Raw genomic sequence first — 20064 nt, forward strand, 5'->3', positions numbered from 1 at the left:
TTCATGACTATGAAAATTGTAGATTCACACTGAAGGCATCAAAACTATGAATGAACACATGTGGTATTATATACATAACAAAAAAGTGTGAAACAACTGAAAATATGTCATATTCTAGGTTCTTCAAAGTAGCCACCTTTTGCTTTGATAACTGCTTTGCGCACTCTTGGCATTCTCTTGTTAAGATTCAAGAGGTAGTCACCTGAAATGGTTTTCACTTCACAGGTGTGCTGGTTTGGAGGAGGAGGTGTGATGGTGTGTAGGAGGAGGTGTGATGGTGTGGGGGGCTTTGCTGGTTATACTGTTGGGGATTTATTCAAAATTGAAGGCATACTGAACCAGCATGTCTACCACAGCATCTTGCAGCGGCTGCTATTCCATACGGTTTGCATTTAGTTGGACCATCATTTATTTTTCAACAGGACAATGACCCCAAACACCTCCAGGCTGTGTAAGGGCTATTTGACCAAGTAGGAGAGTGATGGGGTGCTGTGCCAGATGACCTGGCCTCCACAGTCACCGGACCTGAACCCAATCGAGATGGTTTGGGGTGAGCTGGACCGCAGAGTGAAGGCAAAAAGGGCCAACAAGTGCTAAGCATCTCTGGGAGCTCCTTCAAGACTGTTGGAAGACCATTTCAGGTGACTACCTCTTGAAGCTCATCAAGAGAATGAGTGTGCAAAGCAGGAATCAAAGCAAAAGGTGGCTACTTTGAAGAACCTAGAATATGACTTATTTTCAGTTGTTTCACACTTTTTTGTTATGCATATAATTCCATATGTGTTAATTCATAGTTTTGATGCCTTCAGTGTGAATCTACAATTTTCATAGTCATGAAAATAAAGAAAACTCTGAATGAGAAGGTGTGTCCAAACTTTTGGTCTGTACTGTATGTTCCTCGGATGGCACAATCGTGGTGTGATTGTACCCTAAGCAAGGGAGTGTTTTGGGAGGAGGGAGAGGTAGGCTAACAAAAAAATGTTGACTAGTTTAGGTAGTTTAGGTGGTTATCCTGTTTAGTAAGATGTATCCCCTAGCCAAAGGATAGGGGATAAGTGTCAGATCCCGGGGGTCCGACTGCCCTTCAGTCAGAGATACACGAGACAAAATGCTGTACTCGTGTATCTCTGGCTCTCCCATAGAGATGCATGAAGGGGGTGTTTTGGACTATAAATCACGATCAGTATGGAATTAAACAATACAATGTATTTACAACGTTACTCAACATTTTATCTAGATGATATCGATATACCAATTCCAAAACGGTGTCTGTGACTTGCAAATGCAAAAGGAATACTGTAGTGTAATATAATCCGAAAGATGGGGGATAAGTTATAAATCGCAAGGGGTCCGACCGCTGGGACCCCCGCAATCTCCTAGACGGGGTGGCGCAGTCCACAGAAAGCGCCGTTCCGTCCCAAGCAGGAAGCCGCGGCAGGCACGCCTCTATGGGATACATGGGAGGGGGGGGCATGTCGGCCACCGCGTCATGCTGTAGACAGACACGTCCCCTTCCTGCGGACTGTATAGGAGATCACGGGGGGTCAGAGCAGTCGGACCCCCATGATCTATAACTTATCCCCTAGGGGATAAGTTATATTACACTACAGTATTCCTTTAAAGTGGTATCCACGTGGACTTGAAGATATAAGCTGTAGAGTGACAACATAAAGCAATGTTTTCCAATCAGAGTGCCTCCTGCTGTTGCAAAACTACAACTCCCAGCATGCCCGGACAGCCAACGGCTGTCCGGGCATGCTGGGATTTGTAGTTTTGCAATAGCTGGAGGCACTCTGGTTAGGAAACACGGGTCTAAAGAAACAATAACATAATGAGATATATGTGAAAACTTGAGCAGTCCACAAACAAACCAACCCCGATTCAAGAATATCATATCAGTGTATGGAGACACCGATAAACGACGGCAAGACCGGCTAAACTAGAATGTCGACTTCTACGCACGTTATGCTATATCAATCGGACGAAAGTGATCCTGCTGGGACGCTGCAGCACCAACCCTCTTAGCACCACACATTCTCGTGGCCTGGTCCCGTGGCGGTGATTTGCTTGGACGGATTGCCCGATTCGTAGCTTTGTTTCAGAGCGGAGTTCTAGGTATTATTACTAGGATTCATTGACAATACTGCTTTTATTACTACCCTTCTTGGCAGAACCACGGATAGGACGATTACTCATACCCAAGCCCCTCGAAAACATCAGCAATATCCTCATTCAGTAGAGAGATAGAGAAGGGATTAAGGCAAAGGGTTCGGAAACATTTTTTCTGGATCTCTACTTTTTTTTTTTGTGTGCCCAAATTGTTAACCCCTGCAGTGCCTGGAGACATCGAGCGTTCGTCAAAAAAAAAAAAAAAGGAACATACACATATAACATGGTCCTAAGAGCGTATGTTACAAGTCCTGAGTGCCCATTATAAAATAATGGAAATATTGTAAGGCTAGGGCCCACATGGCACGGCATTGTGGGGTCAACGAGCTTCCCTTGGGGTGCTATCCTTACATTAGAAATGCTTTGTAATGCCATCTTGTCCTGTGCACAATTCACAAACCCATTGGAGGTTCTAAAAATGGAATCGTAAAAACATATAAAATTTTTGTCTATGGGTCATTGTGGGGGCGCGCTGGGGCGCCTCCAGGCTGTCTCTTCCCGCTGACTGCTGTTATTGTTTGTGGTGGCATGGCTGTTGTGTTCAGAGTTGTGTTCTTCTTTATTCGCTTTTTCCAGTGGAGGAGCGATGGGTTCCTTTTCAGTTCTTTCCTTTTTCCTAGCCCGGGCTGGCATGAGTAACAGCACCAATACGCAGACGATGTGTAGGCAGTAGTACCAGGAGCTTCAACAAATAACAGGGTCAAAGTTAGAATACAGCGCAAATTATACAAATCACTTAGGGTCTATTCACACGGCATTGCGAATTTGACCTCAAATAAAGCCCATAGGAGAGGTTTGCTATGGGGATTTGCTTCTGCTCTGGACAGTTCCTGACATGGACAGAGGTGTCAGCAGAGAGCACTGTGGTCAGACAGAAAATAAATTAAAAAAGAAAAGAACTTCCTCTGGAGCCTACAGCAACTGATAAGTATTGGAAGAATTCATATTTTTAAATAGAAGTAATTTACAAATCTGTATAACTTTCTGGCACCAGTTGATTTAAAAAAAAAAAAAAAAAAATAAAAATATATATATATATATATATATATATATATATATATATATATATATATATATATATATAAATATATATATGTGTGTGTGTGTGTGTTTGCTTTCCATGGAGTACCCCTTTAACTTTTAATGATGGCTTTATTAAAAAGCACATTACGATAGTGAACCAATCACCATTAAAAAAACAAGAGCCTCACATATGTACTAATTTTGCACAAACAAGCAGGTAGTCCACTCAGGAATTTATCAGTGTATTTGTAAAATACAAAAAAAAAAAAAAAACATATTATGTATATTTGGAAGAAATCAGCTCTGTTTTTCTAATCCTGGATAACCCATTTAATTATCCAGGCCTGGATTGCAACAAAGCATGTGTATCCCTAAACCTTTCCTTGCTGACTAGTACTAACTTGGTTCTATTGTCCAGTAGACTTAGTTTACAGCCTGAGGGTACGTTCACACGTGCGGATTTTCGCAGCATATTTAGCTGCGGATCCGCTGGTGAAGGCCCCGCTCTATGCTGGCTTTACATGTGCCTGCTGGTAGCGGCAATACGCAGCTACCAGCAGATACACTGCAGCAATGTGCACGGCGTACTCGCACATCGCGCCCGCTCTCCCTGCTCTGAGCTAGGCAGAGAGCTCCCGCGATGTGCGAGTATACTGCAACTCGCACATCGCAGTGTGCCTGCTGGTAGCGGCGTATTGCCACTACGAGCAGGCACATGTAAAGCCAGCATAGATCGGGGCCTTCACTATCGGATCTGCAGCGTAAAATACGCTGAAAATCTGTGCGTGTGAACGTACCCTGAAGAATACTTGTAGTTAGAAGCCTCTTGCATAGGACTGTTAATCCCTAAGATGTAGGCCCATGTGACCCAATGCTCTGCAGACTCGGATGTCTTTGGACTAGCGGTACACTCTGATGCTCCTCGATACATACCTCTATGATACATACCTCTACTGACTACGCTACGGTGACAAGACCCCTCCACTTGGAGGTGAATCACATGGGCTGTGTATATAGAAATAAGGAAATGCAAATAACCCTCAGCAAGTTCTAGACTTTTAATCACACAGAAGCCTTTATATGAAAAGAATCAGAAAATAGGAACAGGCTGAAAATTGCCATCTGAATATTAATGAGAGAATGAAGACTGCCGACGTAAACTTGTGCAACTCAAGGTAACCAATAATATAGATAAAACATATTTTTCCAGAGGTGTCCATAGCCTGTAAAACATTACTGCCATTTATAAAAACTTTTGAAATGACAATAATTCTTTAAATGGGTACTGTCATTAAACATGATTTTTAATATTTGATTCCTTATTCCAATTAAATAACTTTTGTAATTGGCCTCCATAAAAAAAAAATATAAAAAAACTTTTATGTAAGTTTTTTCTGCTGTATACTTCTGGCCACCAGGGGTCTCCCTTCTTGGCCAGAACACATTCTGATTTGCTGATTCTGCTTGTAATGGCAGGAGACCAAACTCAGGAAGTGTTTCTCTGCACTGAGCTTGATTGACAGCTGCACAGACTGAAAGCTGCAAAGAGCCTCATTGATAGATACACAGACTGAAAGCTGCTGCACAGAGCCTGAGGACTTCTATTCATCACAGCACTGCAATGATGTGAGGGCAGAAGTTGTCCCCCAGCAGGCTTCAGTGATGTCATTCCTGCTGAGAAACGCCCACTTTTTCTTCCCGGGAGCTCACACAATATGGGCATGAAGAAAAGTATGATACAGAGCTTTTTAAAGCTCTGAAATTGTTTTTTAATGGTGGGCGGAGTGTTAGGAGTTGTTAGGGAGCATAGCCTGAGGTAGTCTAGAAAAGTTTATTTGGTGACAAGTACTCTTTAAGGTATGGCATTTATGAATCTATAATGTAAATCTGGTACTGCACGTTTAGATTGTTTGCCTTTCTCGACTACATGCTTTTTAATTCATAAAGATGTATTGTAGATTTTAATGTGTCTATACTCTTGTCATGTTTGCTTTTTGCAATATATGATTCTGTTTTAGAACACTGTAGATTAAGGATAAAATTACCTGTAAAACTGTAGTGATGGCTTTACCGATAAGAGCACAAACGGTGCCACTGTGTAGCTGATCGCCACCTGTGTTGCTATCCACGTCATCACATCATATATTAATTTCAGTTCTGGAGATTGAAGAAAGTGATGTCGGACATTGTTTCTTATCTGAAAAAAAAGGAATATTGTTAATCTGATCATTTGTTTGCGGGTCTGGATTACACTTTTTTTTTTTTTTTTTTAAATCATGGCTGATGAAAAAGACCACTAGGGGCCCCCATACCATCCAAAATATAATCATGTCCAGCTGCAGCATCAACTTTGTCCCATCTGAAGCACAGGAAAGGACAAGGTCCAGGGAGTGAGGGCGGGACTTGTATTCCTCTGTGCTCACTCCTGTCCTGTCTATTAGACTGCAATTGAATGCATGGTGAGTGAGGGTGGACTCAGTCTTGCCTTGGACAAGCCCCTTCCATAAGCATTGGATTTCATAATGACTGAGCAGCAGAACAGAGGGATTTGTAGCCAAATACAGAAGCCAGACCCAAAGACATGTAAATCATTTGCATAACCTAGTGAGTAACACATATAAGCATTGTTTTTTTTCTGTGATATGACCATTACACTTTAAAGTACAATCTGTATCCATGTATATTATAGCCATACATTTGTTTGTTTATTCTGTGGATTTATATCCATGAAAAACTTTTTTTTCCACCAGTCACTAACACTTGGAGAGGTGTAGCCAAGGGTCCGCAATGCCTGGGACCACCATGCCTCTCTCCTCCTACGTTACTGCATCACTCTCTGTGATTGCCGCATGTACTGTCATTCATCCTTTGGCTGTCCAGGCATGCTGGGAGTTGTAGTTTTGCAACAGCTGGAGGCAGTATTTTGGGACACACTGCACTAATCTCTGCATTGGCCTCTGGTGAGAGTTAGCTCTGCTTGACCGTCACGTCATGAAGGAAAAGTAAAACTGGTATTTATGACATATTAATATTTTATTATCTGATCTTATGTGATTCTAATAACTCAAGACTTTGTACCTATTAACTTGTAAGGCTGTGTTTGCACAATGGACTGTCTTATCTTAATCCTATAATAATCAGGGATATGATTAACATCTTCTTCATCTGTCAGAAAACTATAAAACTATAAAAAGTAAGCTAAAGTTGCTTTTGGACAACACCAACTAAAAGTGTTTCTGATCAGGGCCTGATCTGTCACATGGAAATTTGTAGAGGCCTCTTTGTGAAAGAGAGACATTTAAAGTAACATTGCCTCAAGGCGTCACATCAGATAAAGAATACTCACTAGATCATGCACATGTTTTACATGTCTTTTTATGTGTCTAGCTTCTTTATTCGGCTCACAAATCCCTCTGTTTCTGCTGCTCACTCATTCTGACATCCACTGCTCTGGAAAGGGTGTGAGCCCGCCCTTACTTACCATGTATTCACTTCCTCCCTGAGTCTGCTGTGCTGTGCTGGGTCTCTTCATTCATTGCATGCTGCTCTGTAACCTCTTCCTCTCTGTTTTCATGCTGCAGTCTGATAGACAGGACAGGAGTGAGCACAGAGGATTGCTAGTCCCACCCTCACTTACTAGACTTTGTCCCAGCTTGTGCTTCAGCTGGGACAAAGATGATGCTGCAGCCAGACAGGATTATGTTCTGGATGGTATGGGGACTCCTAGTGGTCTTTTATATAAGCCATGATTTCTATAAAAAGTAGATCACATTTTTTCTGAAGTATATTAGAAAGGTTATTGTTTTGCCAAAATGTATAACATAAATTTTTTTGATATTGACAGTGCCTATTTAAAGGAGTAGTCCGGCGCGCACTTTTCTTATTTTATCTGGTCCGGGCTGCAAAAAAAAGGAAAACAAACTTTCTCTTACCTGCCAACGGAGCTCCGGTACAGGTGTTCGGTCGCTGGGCTGTTTGCTTCTTACTTCCTGTTAGCCCGGAACGTCACACGGAGCTTCAGCCTATCACCAGCCGAGGCGGGACATCACTGCGGCCGGTGATAGGCTGAAGCTCCGTGTGACATGCCGGGCTAACAGGAAGTAAAAAGAATACAGCCCGGGGACCGAACACCTGTACCGGAGCTCCGGGGGGGCGTTGGCAGGTAAGAGAAAGTTTGTTTTCTTTTTTTTTGCAGCCTGGACCAGATAAAATAAGAAAAGTGCGCGTCGGACTACTCCTTTAATAAAACTAAATAATGATTCCAGCAGGACTGAGAGACTATGTAATGATTATGGAGGGCTCCCAACTCCCTCTTTACCATTAAAGGAGAAAAGAAGTATCGACATAATGAATTTCAACACCCAATGTTTTTGTTCTCCTAAGAAATAAGCTTCCGGAAGAGGTGTCTGGCTATGGATTTTTCTGCTGTCACTTCTGGCACTACTGGGGCCATTTATAGCTGCACAGTTTTGGTGTGCCATACATAAATAAAGCTCCGCCTATTTTTGGTCTGTACAATGGTGCACGCCTTTTAGTAAATCCAGCGGCTCTGTGGCTGCTGTTGCACCCAGCACAGAAATTTAAGCCTGTTAAGGTGGTGTAGATTTCTGAAACTTTACGTGTCACACATCAGCCCTAAAGTTGAGTGTGAGAACAGCACACTTCCTGCAAACCCCTCCATGCGAGGCCGAGCCCCATTCCAGCCTCCTTTGTGCCTCCTTCATGCCCGTTAGGTGCAAGCGGCCTAAATCTGCACCTTTTTGCACAAAGATGGCAATTTTTGATCAACCATTGCCATTTCTGACTTTAGGGAGTTTGTGCCCCTGGCGCAGCTTAATAGATGTCCCCCCTATATGTATGCCCAGACAAGCAAGCCTGTGTATGGGGAAAACGGAAGAAACATCCCCATAGAAACGTCTCAACACCATGTTCAAAGTAATGTGAATGCAAACAGCAAAAAAGCTACTTACACATGAGTATCAAGCAATGGATAGGTAGGTATACAGCAATGGATAGGTAGTAGTGTCATATACAGTGAAAGCTTTCCAAAAGATCATCTGTTTGAGAAAACCATCCCCCCTACCTACACCAAATTTTCTGTTACAAGTTTTCAGTTCCTCATTTATTATGCATACTTTGATGAGTCCACCCTCTACTAGAAGAATTTTTTTGTGCAATTTTGGGTGGTTATCGCAAAGAGGTTTCATTGTATTAGAACCTGTAACCAAAGGAAAACACTCATTCCTGCACCAAATCCACAGGCTCCATGGCGGCTGCAATGGCCGTAGTTCCACTCATGTTCTGAAGGTCAAAACATTTCTATAAAGATAAAAGCTTCAATTGCAGCTAAGTGCTCAGGGGAAATACATATAGATATGAAGGAGCCTCAATGGGAGAAGCATTCATCACTTAGCATCACTTACGTAGTGCCTGAAGAGGGCATGACCACATCTTCTATTTATAGGTACTTACATTTCGTGCTGCCAAGGTCATTAAACTTCCAGTAAAGAAGGTCAGGTAATACCCTGGATATACGCCGTGCCACACCGCTGACAATAGGAAGGTCTTAGCTGTCGGGTTGAGACTGTTGCGTTCATAACATACTCTGCGCAATACACAAAATGCAAAATAACTCTTAACATTTTTATGATAGTTTTTGTCCTGAATAGCAATTTTTTTTTAAATGTATTAATCAAATGGAAATCTATATCAGATCCATCTCTTTAGATGAGTGAGAATGAGGGTCTGCACAGGGCTATCCTTCATTTTACAACATTAACCATTATGGCCATAAAATGAATGCATGTGTGAACAAAGGGTTATTTTCCCCTTGGGCTCATTAGAAATTACTGTTGTTTTTTTAGCCATAAAACATCTGCTTTACGGTTCAAAAAATGGGATGGGGGGAGGGGACACTTTTTTGTTTTACTTTAAGCGCAATTGAAGAAGGTTTTGTCTGGAAAGGAGAAGTGGCCAGATAGGGAAATACTTTTTGCAATATCAGATTAGCAATAAAAAATAGTGTTTATTTGATACATAAGTGTTGGGCTCAAAATTTGAAAATTAAAAAGATAATATCCTATGCACCTATTTGGGATAATGTTAAAGGGGTACTCTGCCCCTAGACATCTTGTCCCCTATCCAATCGGGGGGGAGGGGGTTCCCTGCGAACTTGGCTCCAGCACCCCCCAACTTCGCTCCGTGCTGGATGACCGGCGATGTGGGGCGGTGGCTCGTGACGTCACGGCCATTCCCCCTCAATGCAAGTCTATGGGACGGGGCGTGACGGCCGTCACGCCCCCTCCCATAGACTTGCATTGAGGGGGCATGGCCTTGACGTCAAGAGAGGGGCATGACCGTGATGTCACGAGCCTCCGGCGCTGCACCCGATGCTATAAACGAATGCCGGGTGCAAAAGCGAGATGTATGTTCAACCTCTGGGACCCTCTGCAATCTTCAGAATGGAGCCCCAATTCTGCCCGTTGAATGGAGTGAAATTTCGGCACATGCTGAATTCATTGTCTATGGGAGCACTAAAGATACATGGCTGTGGATAAGAAATATGTTTTTTTAGTGCTAGAATACCCCCTTCAAATCTGTAAAAGGGTCTATTTATATGTTGTGATGGTATCATAGGTGGTGTAACCATTTTAGTGACATGACCAGAGAGTGTGCCTAGACCCTTAGATCTCTGAACTTTACATGCAGCAAGACATAGACATGAAGACTGTCATTACCTCTTTAGCCACAGTGCAGTCTGTATGTTCCAGTTATCAATGAACATCTTAAAGCTTGTAGAGAACTGTAATGTAAAAAAAGAGAGAGAGAAATAGCTCAGACTACTTTTCTCCATTTTCTTTATTATAGGAAGATATCTGTAATATATTTCTCGTTGTAACATTGTAAAAGCTTAAAGGGGTATTCTAACACCAGGTTAAAAAAAAGCTTCAGTAGCATAAAGCTTTGCTCACATGTCTGACCCAGTTCTGAAACCACCAAAATCTATGTTCGTGTATGTGGGTCTCGTCCTATGTCATATAATCAGTGTGCTGCCTGGTTGAGCAGTTGCCCAGTACTACAATTTCCAGAATGCAATGGTTTCCCTCAGCTCCTTATCACAGTCCTTCCACCCTACTCACTCCCCTCCCTTAGTTTCTCACCCAGATTTTCTGCAGAAGATTTCTCTACAGAGCAGACTTCCTCTCCATACAGTTATTTATTCTGCAGTAGCTGCTGTATTCATTCACTGGCTGTTCCTCTGCCTGTGGCATTGTTTAGCACAAGGCAGCAGGTTATGAAGACACCTCATTCATCCCTAAATGTCCAAATGAAGATATATATGTGGTCACCCAGTACGGGAGTTGTTACCCCGTACCATTGTTGCCCTGTCAGGCAGCCTCCCTACAGTGTCCCCTGGGCCCCCCTTGCATCTGTCCCCCATGTAAATATGTTTCTAATGTATTATACCACGTAATGTGTTCAGAAAGCATTGATACTTTAAGACTGTTCACCATGTGACTTGTCATGTGATTGTTACCCAGGAGGTACCAGTGACCAGGTGACCCCAAGAGTGACCTATGGGTTCCCTGCTAATCTCCCCCATATAAGCCCTGGGTAGAGTTAGCTCTCTCTCTCTCTCTCTCTCTCTCTCTCTCTCTCTCTTTTGCTCTTTTACTTACAAGTCTTTGCTGAGGTCAAGTCGAGTCCTAGAGAGTCCAGAGTCATCGGAGCCTCAAGTCCAGTCTGCAGCCACAAGAGGCTACAAGTAACCACAGTCTCAGTATTGTCAGTCATCAGTCAAGTCAGTCACAGTCATCATTTGTCAAGTCAGTGTGGTCTGCATTAAATTGACCATATCTACCACAAGTCTCAGCAAGCCCTTAAGGTCTCTGAGTCACTGGTCACCTCTGTGGACCCTGGCTGAACTGTATAGACTTTACCATCTGTCTACCCTCAGTAAAGCTACCATTGTCTGTAACTTGGCGTCTGAGTCTTTATTGCCCCCGTGCCTAGCCCAGGATCTAGTGGTTTAACTTCGGGTGGTATTGAGGATGAACCACACCCTGGCGTCACGAATACAAGGGGTTAATGCCATCTGCCCCTAGGGTAACAACATCTGTCCTCATCACACCCCATTACCACATATACATATACATATGTATTATATGTGTATATGTCAGGAAGATGATGATGTAGGCTGTTAAAAAGTGATGACATCACTCAGGGGGCAGGGCTAGAGCTCAGAGACACAATCCGGCCACACCTCCTGAGACGCTAGAGCAGTGTTTCCCAACCAGTGTGCCTCCAGCTGTTGCAAAACTAAAACTCCCAGCAAAAGACAAACTGGGAGTTTCAGAACTGCAACAGCTGTGGGACCCCCTGGTTGGGAGACACTGCAGTAAAGGATGATGTGTTTTCTTGGGAGAAAGGGAGGAGTTGAGGTGTTGCTGAGACAACACAGCATTGACAATGAAAGGACTATACAACTTCCTGTTTGGGGGAAATCATGTAATAACATGCTGAAGCCAGTACAATTTGTGACAGCACTATATTAGTCAGTTATATATCCCAGGGTGATAGTCTTTCAGTTTTCAGAGACAGACTGGGATGCATATTTATGAAGGGGGAGGTGATATCAGGCTGGAGCAGGAGGGAGAAATATTGCTCAAAAGGCTAGAGATCGCCATTGCTCATAAAATTAAATGTGCTTATATGCTCATCCAAACTTCCTATGCCACAGGTCTGGTGCAATTTACACAGAAAAAAAGACTGGTTTACATGACATCCGCCACACTGTCAATGTGTTAAAGATTTTTTTTCACCTCATTCGACAAGGGATTGGAGATTGATGAAAAGTGGGTGTGGTTTGGTATAAAAAGGGCGTGGCTTATATGCACACACAAAAAAATTACACTTTTTGGTGCACTGTTTGGCATAAAACTATATCAACTAATACTGTGCAAGTCTGGCTCATTTTAGATTGTCTAGTCTAAGTTTACCCTGTCCAATTACACAGTTCAAATCAACTGGTGCCAGAAAGTTAAACAGATTTGTAAATTACTTCTGTTTAAAAATCTTAATCCTTCCAGTACTTATCAGCTGCTGTATGCTCAAGAGGAAGTTGTGTTGTTCTCTTCTGCCTGACCACAGTGCTCTCTGCTGCCACCTCTGTCCATGTCAAGAACTGTCCAGAGTAGGAACAAATCCCTATGGCAAACCTCTACTGCTCTAGACAGTTCCTGACAGGGACAAAGGTGTCAGCAGAGAGCACTGTGGTCAGACTGAAAAGAACTACACAAATTCCTCTGGAGCATACAGCAGCTGATAAGTATTTGAAGGATATTGAATAGAAGTAATTTACAAATCTGTATAACTTTCTGGCACCAGTTGATTTGAAAACAGTTTTTCTTTCTTCAGAGTACCCCTTTAACTTTAAAGCATTTTCAAAAAATTATGCCTGGGCAGGGAATGGGTTGGAGAAAAACCTATAGTCACCCCCTCAGCTACACCTCCCCCCCTCCACAGAGCCTGTATCAGAAATTCAGCAATGATGTCCTTACCCGTCTCAGATAAAATAATAAGGAGTCTTGTGCTCAGGATTTTATATAAACTCTAACCTTCCTGAAGGCCTGAGGGTAACACTGTATTAAATGGGTGCTATCATTAAACTAATTTTTGCTATTGCACTCCTTATGGTAAATTAAAAAAATCTTTCTAATGTACTTTGTTTAAAAAAAAAAAAAAAAAAAAAAGCTTTCCATGTTTTATTTGTGTTTAACAAAGCTGCCACTAGGTGTCTCCCTACTTGTCCAGAGCACCCCCCCCCCCATCTCTTGCACAGACTTTGGACTCCTGCTGGCCTGGCAGAAGTCCAAAATCAGGAAATGCAATCTGGAGTGCTGAGGGGTGTGTGTGCAGCCTTAACCAATCATAGCTCATCTAAACTGAACTGCTCTAGGATGTGTGTAACAGAGTGAGGGAGGAAGTTCTCCCCCGTATGGCTTCAGATGATGTCACGCCTGCTGGGGAACACCCCTTCCCAGTCTGTGAATCTGAAAACTAAAAAATAATAAAAATAAAGGCAGGGGGCGATTTATCGCCCCCTGCCTTTATTGTTATTATTTTTTTTAGTTTCCGACCTTGATATTGCTCTGTATTTTCTGCTCAGTCTCAGTCAGATTCACAGACTGGGAAGGGGCGTTCCCCAGCTGTGACATCTGGAAACTGAACGACCTGTTGTGTTGTTTTCATTGGATACCTGAGCGCCTGCTGCCAAGACCTTTTCTCCACCCCCTCATCTCAGTATTCCTACGGGGCATGTGCTGGCTGTTCCCTGGGACTTTCTGGGCTGCACAGGATCCACTTTCAAAATTTATACTCTGAGTGGCAAATCTATAGAGCCTGCATTGTCCCCCCCTATAGGGGTTCTCCTCTCTGTCTTGGGGTAACGCACAAGGCGCCATCCTCTGGTCTTATTTTTTCTATTTCTACACAGGTTAATGACAAACAAGACCCAGTGATTTTTTTTGCTCTAGAATTAGCAGTGCTATAATAAGCTTACACCAGCGGAGGATCTGAGGGATTAGTGAGACAGTCTGGTGGCCTTGGCCATTGTGACCTGCTGACACCTGGTGCAGACTTGTCCGGTCATTCTACCGTACCTGCTGACACATGATGGGAAACACCTACCTCTATACCTTTGATGTTCAGATTTGACACTAGATCCCAGTCCTCTTCCCCGTCTTTGTCATAGCCTTGGAAACCGAAACCTGCAGCATTGTTGATCGCATCCGCTAAAAGGAGAAAGTGACAAAATTATGTTCTTTGTTAGTTGCAGAAGAAAAGAAAGTAAAATAGCGATTGTCTGCCAGTATGTGCAGCAGCCACCAAATAATGAGAAGAGGACCCGCCACATTTTTTTTTTTAAACCTATGGTAGAAACTAAGGCAACAGCTATATCTGTCTGGAATATACATACGGCACAAATGTCATATCACAGGACCTTATACTAGATGATTTCACCAATATATATTTCAATTTATATTAATAATCTAAAAATATATGGACCATGATTGTAGGTCTCCCAGGGGCAGACACAGATAGCAGAGGATTCCCGTGTTAGAGCCGTATACAGGCCCACTTGCTCCCCATTATTTTATTAAGCTCTTATTATAACTCTATGAAAACCCACTGGAATCTGTAAGCCATGAAGTTTATTTGCTTATATTGTGTCCATATTAGGACATCATCAGGCATCAGACAAACCTCCCTCAGCCCTCAGCTCTCAGCCAAACCTCGGTCATACCTCAGACAAACCTCTGTCACACCTAAGACAAACCTCTGTCACACCTCATACAAACCTTCGTCACACCTCAGACAAACCTCCCTCAGCCCTCAGCTCTTAGGTAAACCTCCGTCATGTCTCAGACGTCAGCCGAACAGCCATTGATGTAAAGTTTTCCTATATTCGTAGAAAACTGGGTGCGCGTATGCAGTACTCCGCTGACAGCGTGGGGCAAAAGTAGGCAGCATTAGGAGCATAGCCCTGCACATGCGCAGTTGTCCGTACCGCTCAGAGCGCATGCTCTGCTTTCCTCCGCTACGCAGTTAGCGTAGGGTGGCTGGAAAACTTTAACTGCTGTACGGCTGATGTCTGAGGCATGAGCTGAGGGCTGAGGGAGGTTTGTCTGAGGTGTGACAGAGGTTTATCTGAGGTGTGACAGAGGTTTATCTGAGGTGTGACTGAGGTTTATCTGAAGTATGACCTAGGTTTGGCTAAGGCATAATGGAGGTTTGGCTGAGGGCTGAGGGAGGTTTGTCTGAGGTGTGACAGAGGTTTATCTGAGGTGTGACAGAGGTTTATCTGAGGTATGACCGAGGTTTGGCTAAGGCATAATGGAGGTTTGGCTGAGGGCTGAGGGAGGTTTGTCTGAGGTGTGACAGAGGTTTATCTGAGGTGTGACGGAGGTTTGTCTGACAGCTGAGGGAGGTTTGTCTGACGCCTGATGATGTCCTAATATGGACACCATATGCTTACTTTACTACATACAGGGTCTTAGCGCCCCTCTGGGCAAATGCCAGATGGTTCAGTGTTGGCGGTAGGCTGCTTGGTGGCCCAAAATTCAGTCAATGCCTGATAAACGAGGATCAGGCTGGTAATCTGCTCTCCTAGGCAAATGTCTAGTGGACAGGCTAAGTAAGTGAGATAGTTTGTGACCCGCCCACCAGGGGCCAATGATACTTACCTTCCTTGCTCCTCTTCAGCTACAGGAGATGCTAAAAATGAATCTTGACGCTGTCCAGAATTTAGTCATCACACACCCTGATACCGCTATCATAAGGATCTTGTGTGCTGTGGTGTCTGGAGCTGACAAAGAACCTGGGAGCAAGCAGGGGTAGTATACAGTGCTGGCTCATCTGGGGTGTGAATAATTTATATTAATTTAGGGTCTGAATTTAGTAATCTGATCTCAGTCTGCAGTGAATTAAGGGGCCTTGGGCTTGAATTTATTTAGGGGTCTCATCTGGGTATATGAATTTGTATTCTGGTCTGAGTAAATTTTGGAGTCTGTCTACAGTATGAATTTATTTAGGAGTCTGATCTAGGGTCTCAATGAATTTTGGGGTCTAGCCTAGAGTATGAATTTATATAGGGATGGGACCTGGGGTCTCAATGAAATTTGGGGTCTGGCCTAGTTTTTGACTTTATCTAGGGGTTTTATATGGGGTCCGAATTCATATTTTGGTCTGGTTTGGGGTCTGCTTTTAGCAGACTAGTCTGAATTTATTTAGGAGTCTGATATGGGGTCTACATTTGTAATATGGTCTGGTCTAGAGTCTGAATTAATAAGTGATGAAATGTGGATGAAAAAGTGATGGAAAAGTGATGAAATGTTAACACATCAGGATTTATTATGTTATTTCTATACCTGTAAAGGCACACAGAGCACTGCGTCTTCAGCAAGTTCTTTATGCATTTCATGACTATAGTTTACAAATACTAGGGGGCATACTGGACAGTATATTAAGCTGGTGGGGTTTGTGTGCCAGGGCTGCTAAGTAGTCATAGCCTGGCCCTGCTTAAATGCTGTTGTGGTAGCCCAGTACAGAATGGTGTTTCCTCGTACTCTCCTGCCCTGTCAAGCAGTGTCCCTCAGTGTCCCCAGGGCCCCCTGCAGTTTTTTCCCCATGTAAATATGTTGTGTATTATATTGTGTGTTGTATCTTTAATAAATGTACCATGCGATTGTTACCCAGGAGGTACTAGTGACCAGCTGACCCCCAAAGGTGACCTATGGGCTCCCTGCTAGTTTCCCCCATATAAGCCCTGGGTGGAGCTTCTCTCTCTTGTTCCTGAGCTCCAGTGCAGTCAAGTCGTCTTAGTTTGTGTGTCCAGAACATTGGAGGCCTTAAGTCAAGTTCTGCAGCTACAAGTCAAGAGCAAAAAGCTAAAGTCACAGTCCTGTCAGTCAAGTCAAGTCTTCTGTCTATCCAGCGTGGCCTGCACTAAATTCTCCTGTCTACTACGAGGTCTCTGTGTCACTGGTCACCTCCTTGGGCCTTGGCTGAACTGTATAGACTTTACCATCTGTCTACCCTCAGTAAAGCTACCGTTATCCGTAACTTGGCGTCTTTGTCTTTATTGCCCCCGTGCCTAACCCAGGATCCAGCGGTATGCCTTTGGGTGGTTAAGGCTAAACCATGCCCTAGGGTTACGAACACAAGGGGTTAATGCCATCTGCACCTAGGGTAACAACATCTGCCCTGCACCACACACTCCGCCATTACCCCACAGTCTAATAGCAGAAAGATACTAACTGCACCCCATGTGCATAGGTTTCATATATAGCCTGTCCACCCTAGGGTTTCCTATAGAAGTAAACACCAGTAATCATTCATTTGGCATAGGTCTTCAGGGCACTGCATATACATATGGTGTCCCCTCCTTATAGAATATTCTCCTAGTAGATAAAGAAGGATTCTGGATGTCAATTGATGCCTTCTATAATACTGATTATGAGCTTTGTGAGCAAAAATAATGTTGACACCACTAAGGAAAGACATTCAAACACTACATCCACTTTTTTGGCTGAAGTGCAACAAGACACAATGGGGGACATTTACTAACGCATGGGCACCTGTAAACATGGCATAAATGGCCAATGTAGACCGAGAGTACTTGTGTTTACTTCGCATATTATGTGACTTTCTGCCTACGTGCTACTTGTGCTGTGTTCTCCAGAGGGCGTGTTTAGTGGACACAGTGGGCGAGGTTTCACCTGTGTATCTTTTGACACCGTATTTTTCATCTGTGACTCATGAAAAGTTGCACAAAATTGTGTAAAATCCCCAGTTCCCTCTACATCCTTAACTAACTTGACAATGTTTGCTTTAAAGTAAACAACCCCGTCAATGAAGAGAATCTGCAACTTTTGATTTAAATTGTGACTTTTTCTACCAATGACTATGGCACATGTCTATCAGGCTCTCTCCGGGAGCGGCGCAGGTCCCACATAGGAAAGGATACGTTTTTCCCCATGATATATCTCCTTTAATTTGTACCATTACCATTTATTGATCCGTGTGTCTAAAACATTACTGTAAAGGTTAGCCCCATCCACAGGATCCAAAGTACAGGGCATTCATTCTTAAATGCTGGATAACCCTTTGGAGGCTGTGTACACTCTAATTACTACCACAATTTTACTGTCATTTTCCTAAATAGAAATTGCTACATTTTAACCGAGAATATCACAATTTTTTACAGTTTTCACATTTAGGAAATTTGCTGTAAAATTGCAGAGTAATTAGTGGTGGTACCGCTTATTAAAAAGTAGATTTAAAGGGTACTTTCATCCAAAAACTTTTGATATATTATAGATTAATAGAAGAAAGAAGGTTGTCCAGCACTCAGGATATGTAGGTAAAAATCAATGCTTGCTTTATTAATAATCTTCGAACAGGGATCAAAACAGAGATAATGTCTGATGTGTTTCGCACTTAGGTGCTTAATCGTAGACTAACGATTAATGTATGCAGAATAACTTTCCAATTGCATGTTATTAAAAAATATGCTTCTTTCTATTTAATTTTCCACTTTGAAAAAATGACCACTAGAGGTCTCCCTACCAGTCCTGGCCGTAAGCCTTTTTATAGATTTCAGACTCATGCTGGAGTCCTAAATCTCAGACTGCAGCTGGGGCACAGACAAGCTCAGCACTGCTCGCTCCCTGCCTGTCAATTAGACAGGCAGGAGCCAGCACTGTGCTCCTAGAACAGCAGGGCATACTCCTGACTCTGCCTTACTGCCTGCCCTCATTCATTTTACTATCTGAGCTCCAATCTTTCTTCTCTCTGCACATGCAGTTGTAAACAGAGAGGAGAAGATTCAGAGCTGCCAGCTGAGCTTGTCTGTGTCTGGATGCAGTCTGAGATTTAGGACTCCAGCAGGAGTCTGAAATCTATAAAAAGGGCTTGCGGCCAGGACTGGTAGGGAGACCTCTAGTGGTCATTTTTTCAAAGTGGAAAATTAAATAGAAAGAAGCATATTTTTTAATAACATGCTATTGGAAAGTTATTCTGCATACATTAATCTATAATATCTATCAAAAGTTTTTTTGATGAAAGGTACCCTATAAAGAAGGATTAATCAGTTACTTCATTCTGTGGATTGGTCACATGTTCTAACTGCTTGGAGCCATTAGTGCTGCAGGGGTTTTCAAACTTGACCCTGGGGCTTCAACACCATCTCCAGTTCCCATAATCACTTTACATAAAAGGGGCAAATAATGTCCCCCATTTTGCATGTTTTCCCCATAGCTCTCTCCTTGGAAAGTGTAGCATGCATGCCAGGTGTGTTGTTTTGGGTGCCAAATGGCAACGTAATGTTGCACTTTACAATTGGCTGAAAGTTATTACAAGGAGTGTCTCTAGTATATTCTGCACAGCCGAAAGATGGTTAAAATTATGCAGAATGTGCGCGCCATGTCGCCCCAAAACACCACAGATTATTAATCTCTCCTAATGTTTCACTCTGTTCCTTGCACCTTACAAGACATGTAATTCCCATTTTGAGCACTAGATGGCAGCATCTGTCCACACTTACAGAGCACTTACCTAAGGTCCAAGCAAAATAATACTTTGGTCTTGCAGCCAAGAGAGAGAAGTAGAGATAAATGACTCTTGTGGGCACTGATGATGTTTCCTGAAAGCGTTCGTCTATATTATATTCTACAGGTAATATCCTGGTGGCGGTCATGTAGAATCCTAAGGATATTGCACAGACCACAAGTTTATGCACAACAACATTCTGCAAAGAGAGGAAAAAACATGATCTCATCAGTGCGTATCCAGAATGTACTTGTAGATCCGTGTTTCTCAACCAGGGTGCCTCCAGCTGTTGTAAAACTACAACTCCCAGCTTGCCCTGACAGCCAAAGACTGTCGGGGCATGCTGGAAGTTGTAATTTTGCAACAGCTGGAGGCACACTGGTTGCGAAAACAGTTTTAGATGATCAACTTAAATTTCTTCAGAGTAGGCAGCAATATTTACAATCATTACCATCAATTTACGTAGGCAGAAATAGCTCAGAGGTTGGGTGACACGCTTATTAGAAAATCAGAGATTACAGCCACATCTTTATGGTGATATTAGTGCTGTGTTCTGACATTTGGCATACTGGAGATTACAGTGCATCTGAAGGTTACTGATAACCTTTAGTAGAGAGCACAGAGCTTATCACAAATCTACAGTAGGTAAATTCACAGAAAGAATATTTGGTTTAGAAATATCTGACCATCCTAAACGGAACCTGTCACATTTAAAAAATGAAATCGAATCTGCAGGCATCAGGTTATAGAGCAGAAGGAGCA

At 42.9% G+C, this 20064-nt stretch overlaps 1 protein-coding gene across 3 annotated transcripts in view; it reads right to left on the minus strand.

Annotated features, from left to right (window-relative positions):
- Positions 1-1781: 1781 nt before the first annotated feature.
- The window catches only part of MBOAT2 (membrane bound O-acyltransferase domain containing 2), a 226817-nt gene continuing 208534 nt past the window's right edge, over positions 1782-20064 (minus strand). For all 3 annotated transcript variants that reach the window (XM_056564137.1, XM_056564139.1, XM_056564138.1), the window contains 6 exons: positions 19309-19501; positions 13882-13985; positions 9930-9994; positions 8665-8797; positions 5238-5389; positions 1782-2851 (listed from right to left, as the gene is read on the minus strand). In XM_056564137.1, coding sequence (XP_056420112.1) covers positions 2626-2851; positions 5238-5389; positions 8665-8797; positions 9930-9994; positions 13882-13985; positions 19309-19501 — 873 coding nt within the window. In that variant the 3' untranslated portion in view covers positions 1782-2625. The remainder of the gene's footprint in view (positions 2852-5237; positions 5390-8664; positions 8798-9929; positions 9995-13881; positions 13986-19308; positions 19502-20064) is intronic.

Source organism: Hyla sarda, chromosome 3 (genome assembly GCF_029499605.1).
Source record: "Hyla sarda isolate aHylSar1 chromosome 3, aHylSar1.hap1, whole genome shotgun sequence".
Lineage (NCBI taxonomy): Eukaryota > Metazoa > Chordata > Amphibia > Anura > Hylidae > Hyla > Hyla sarda.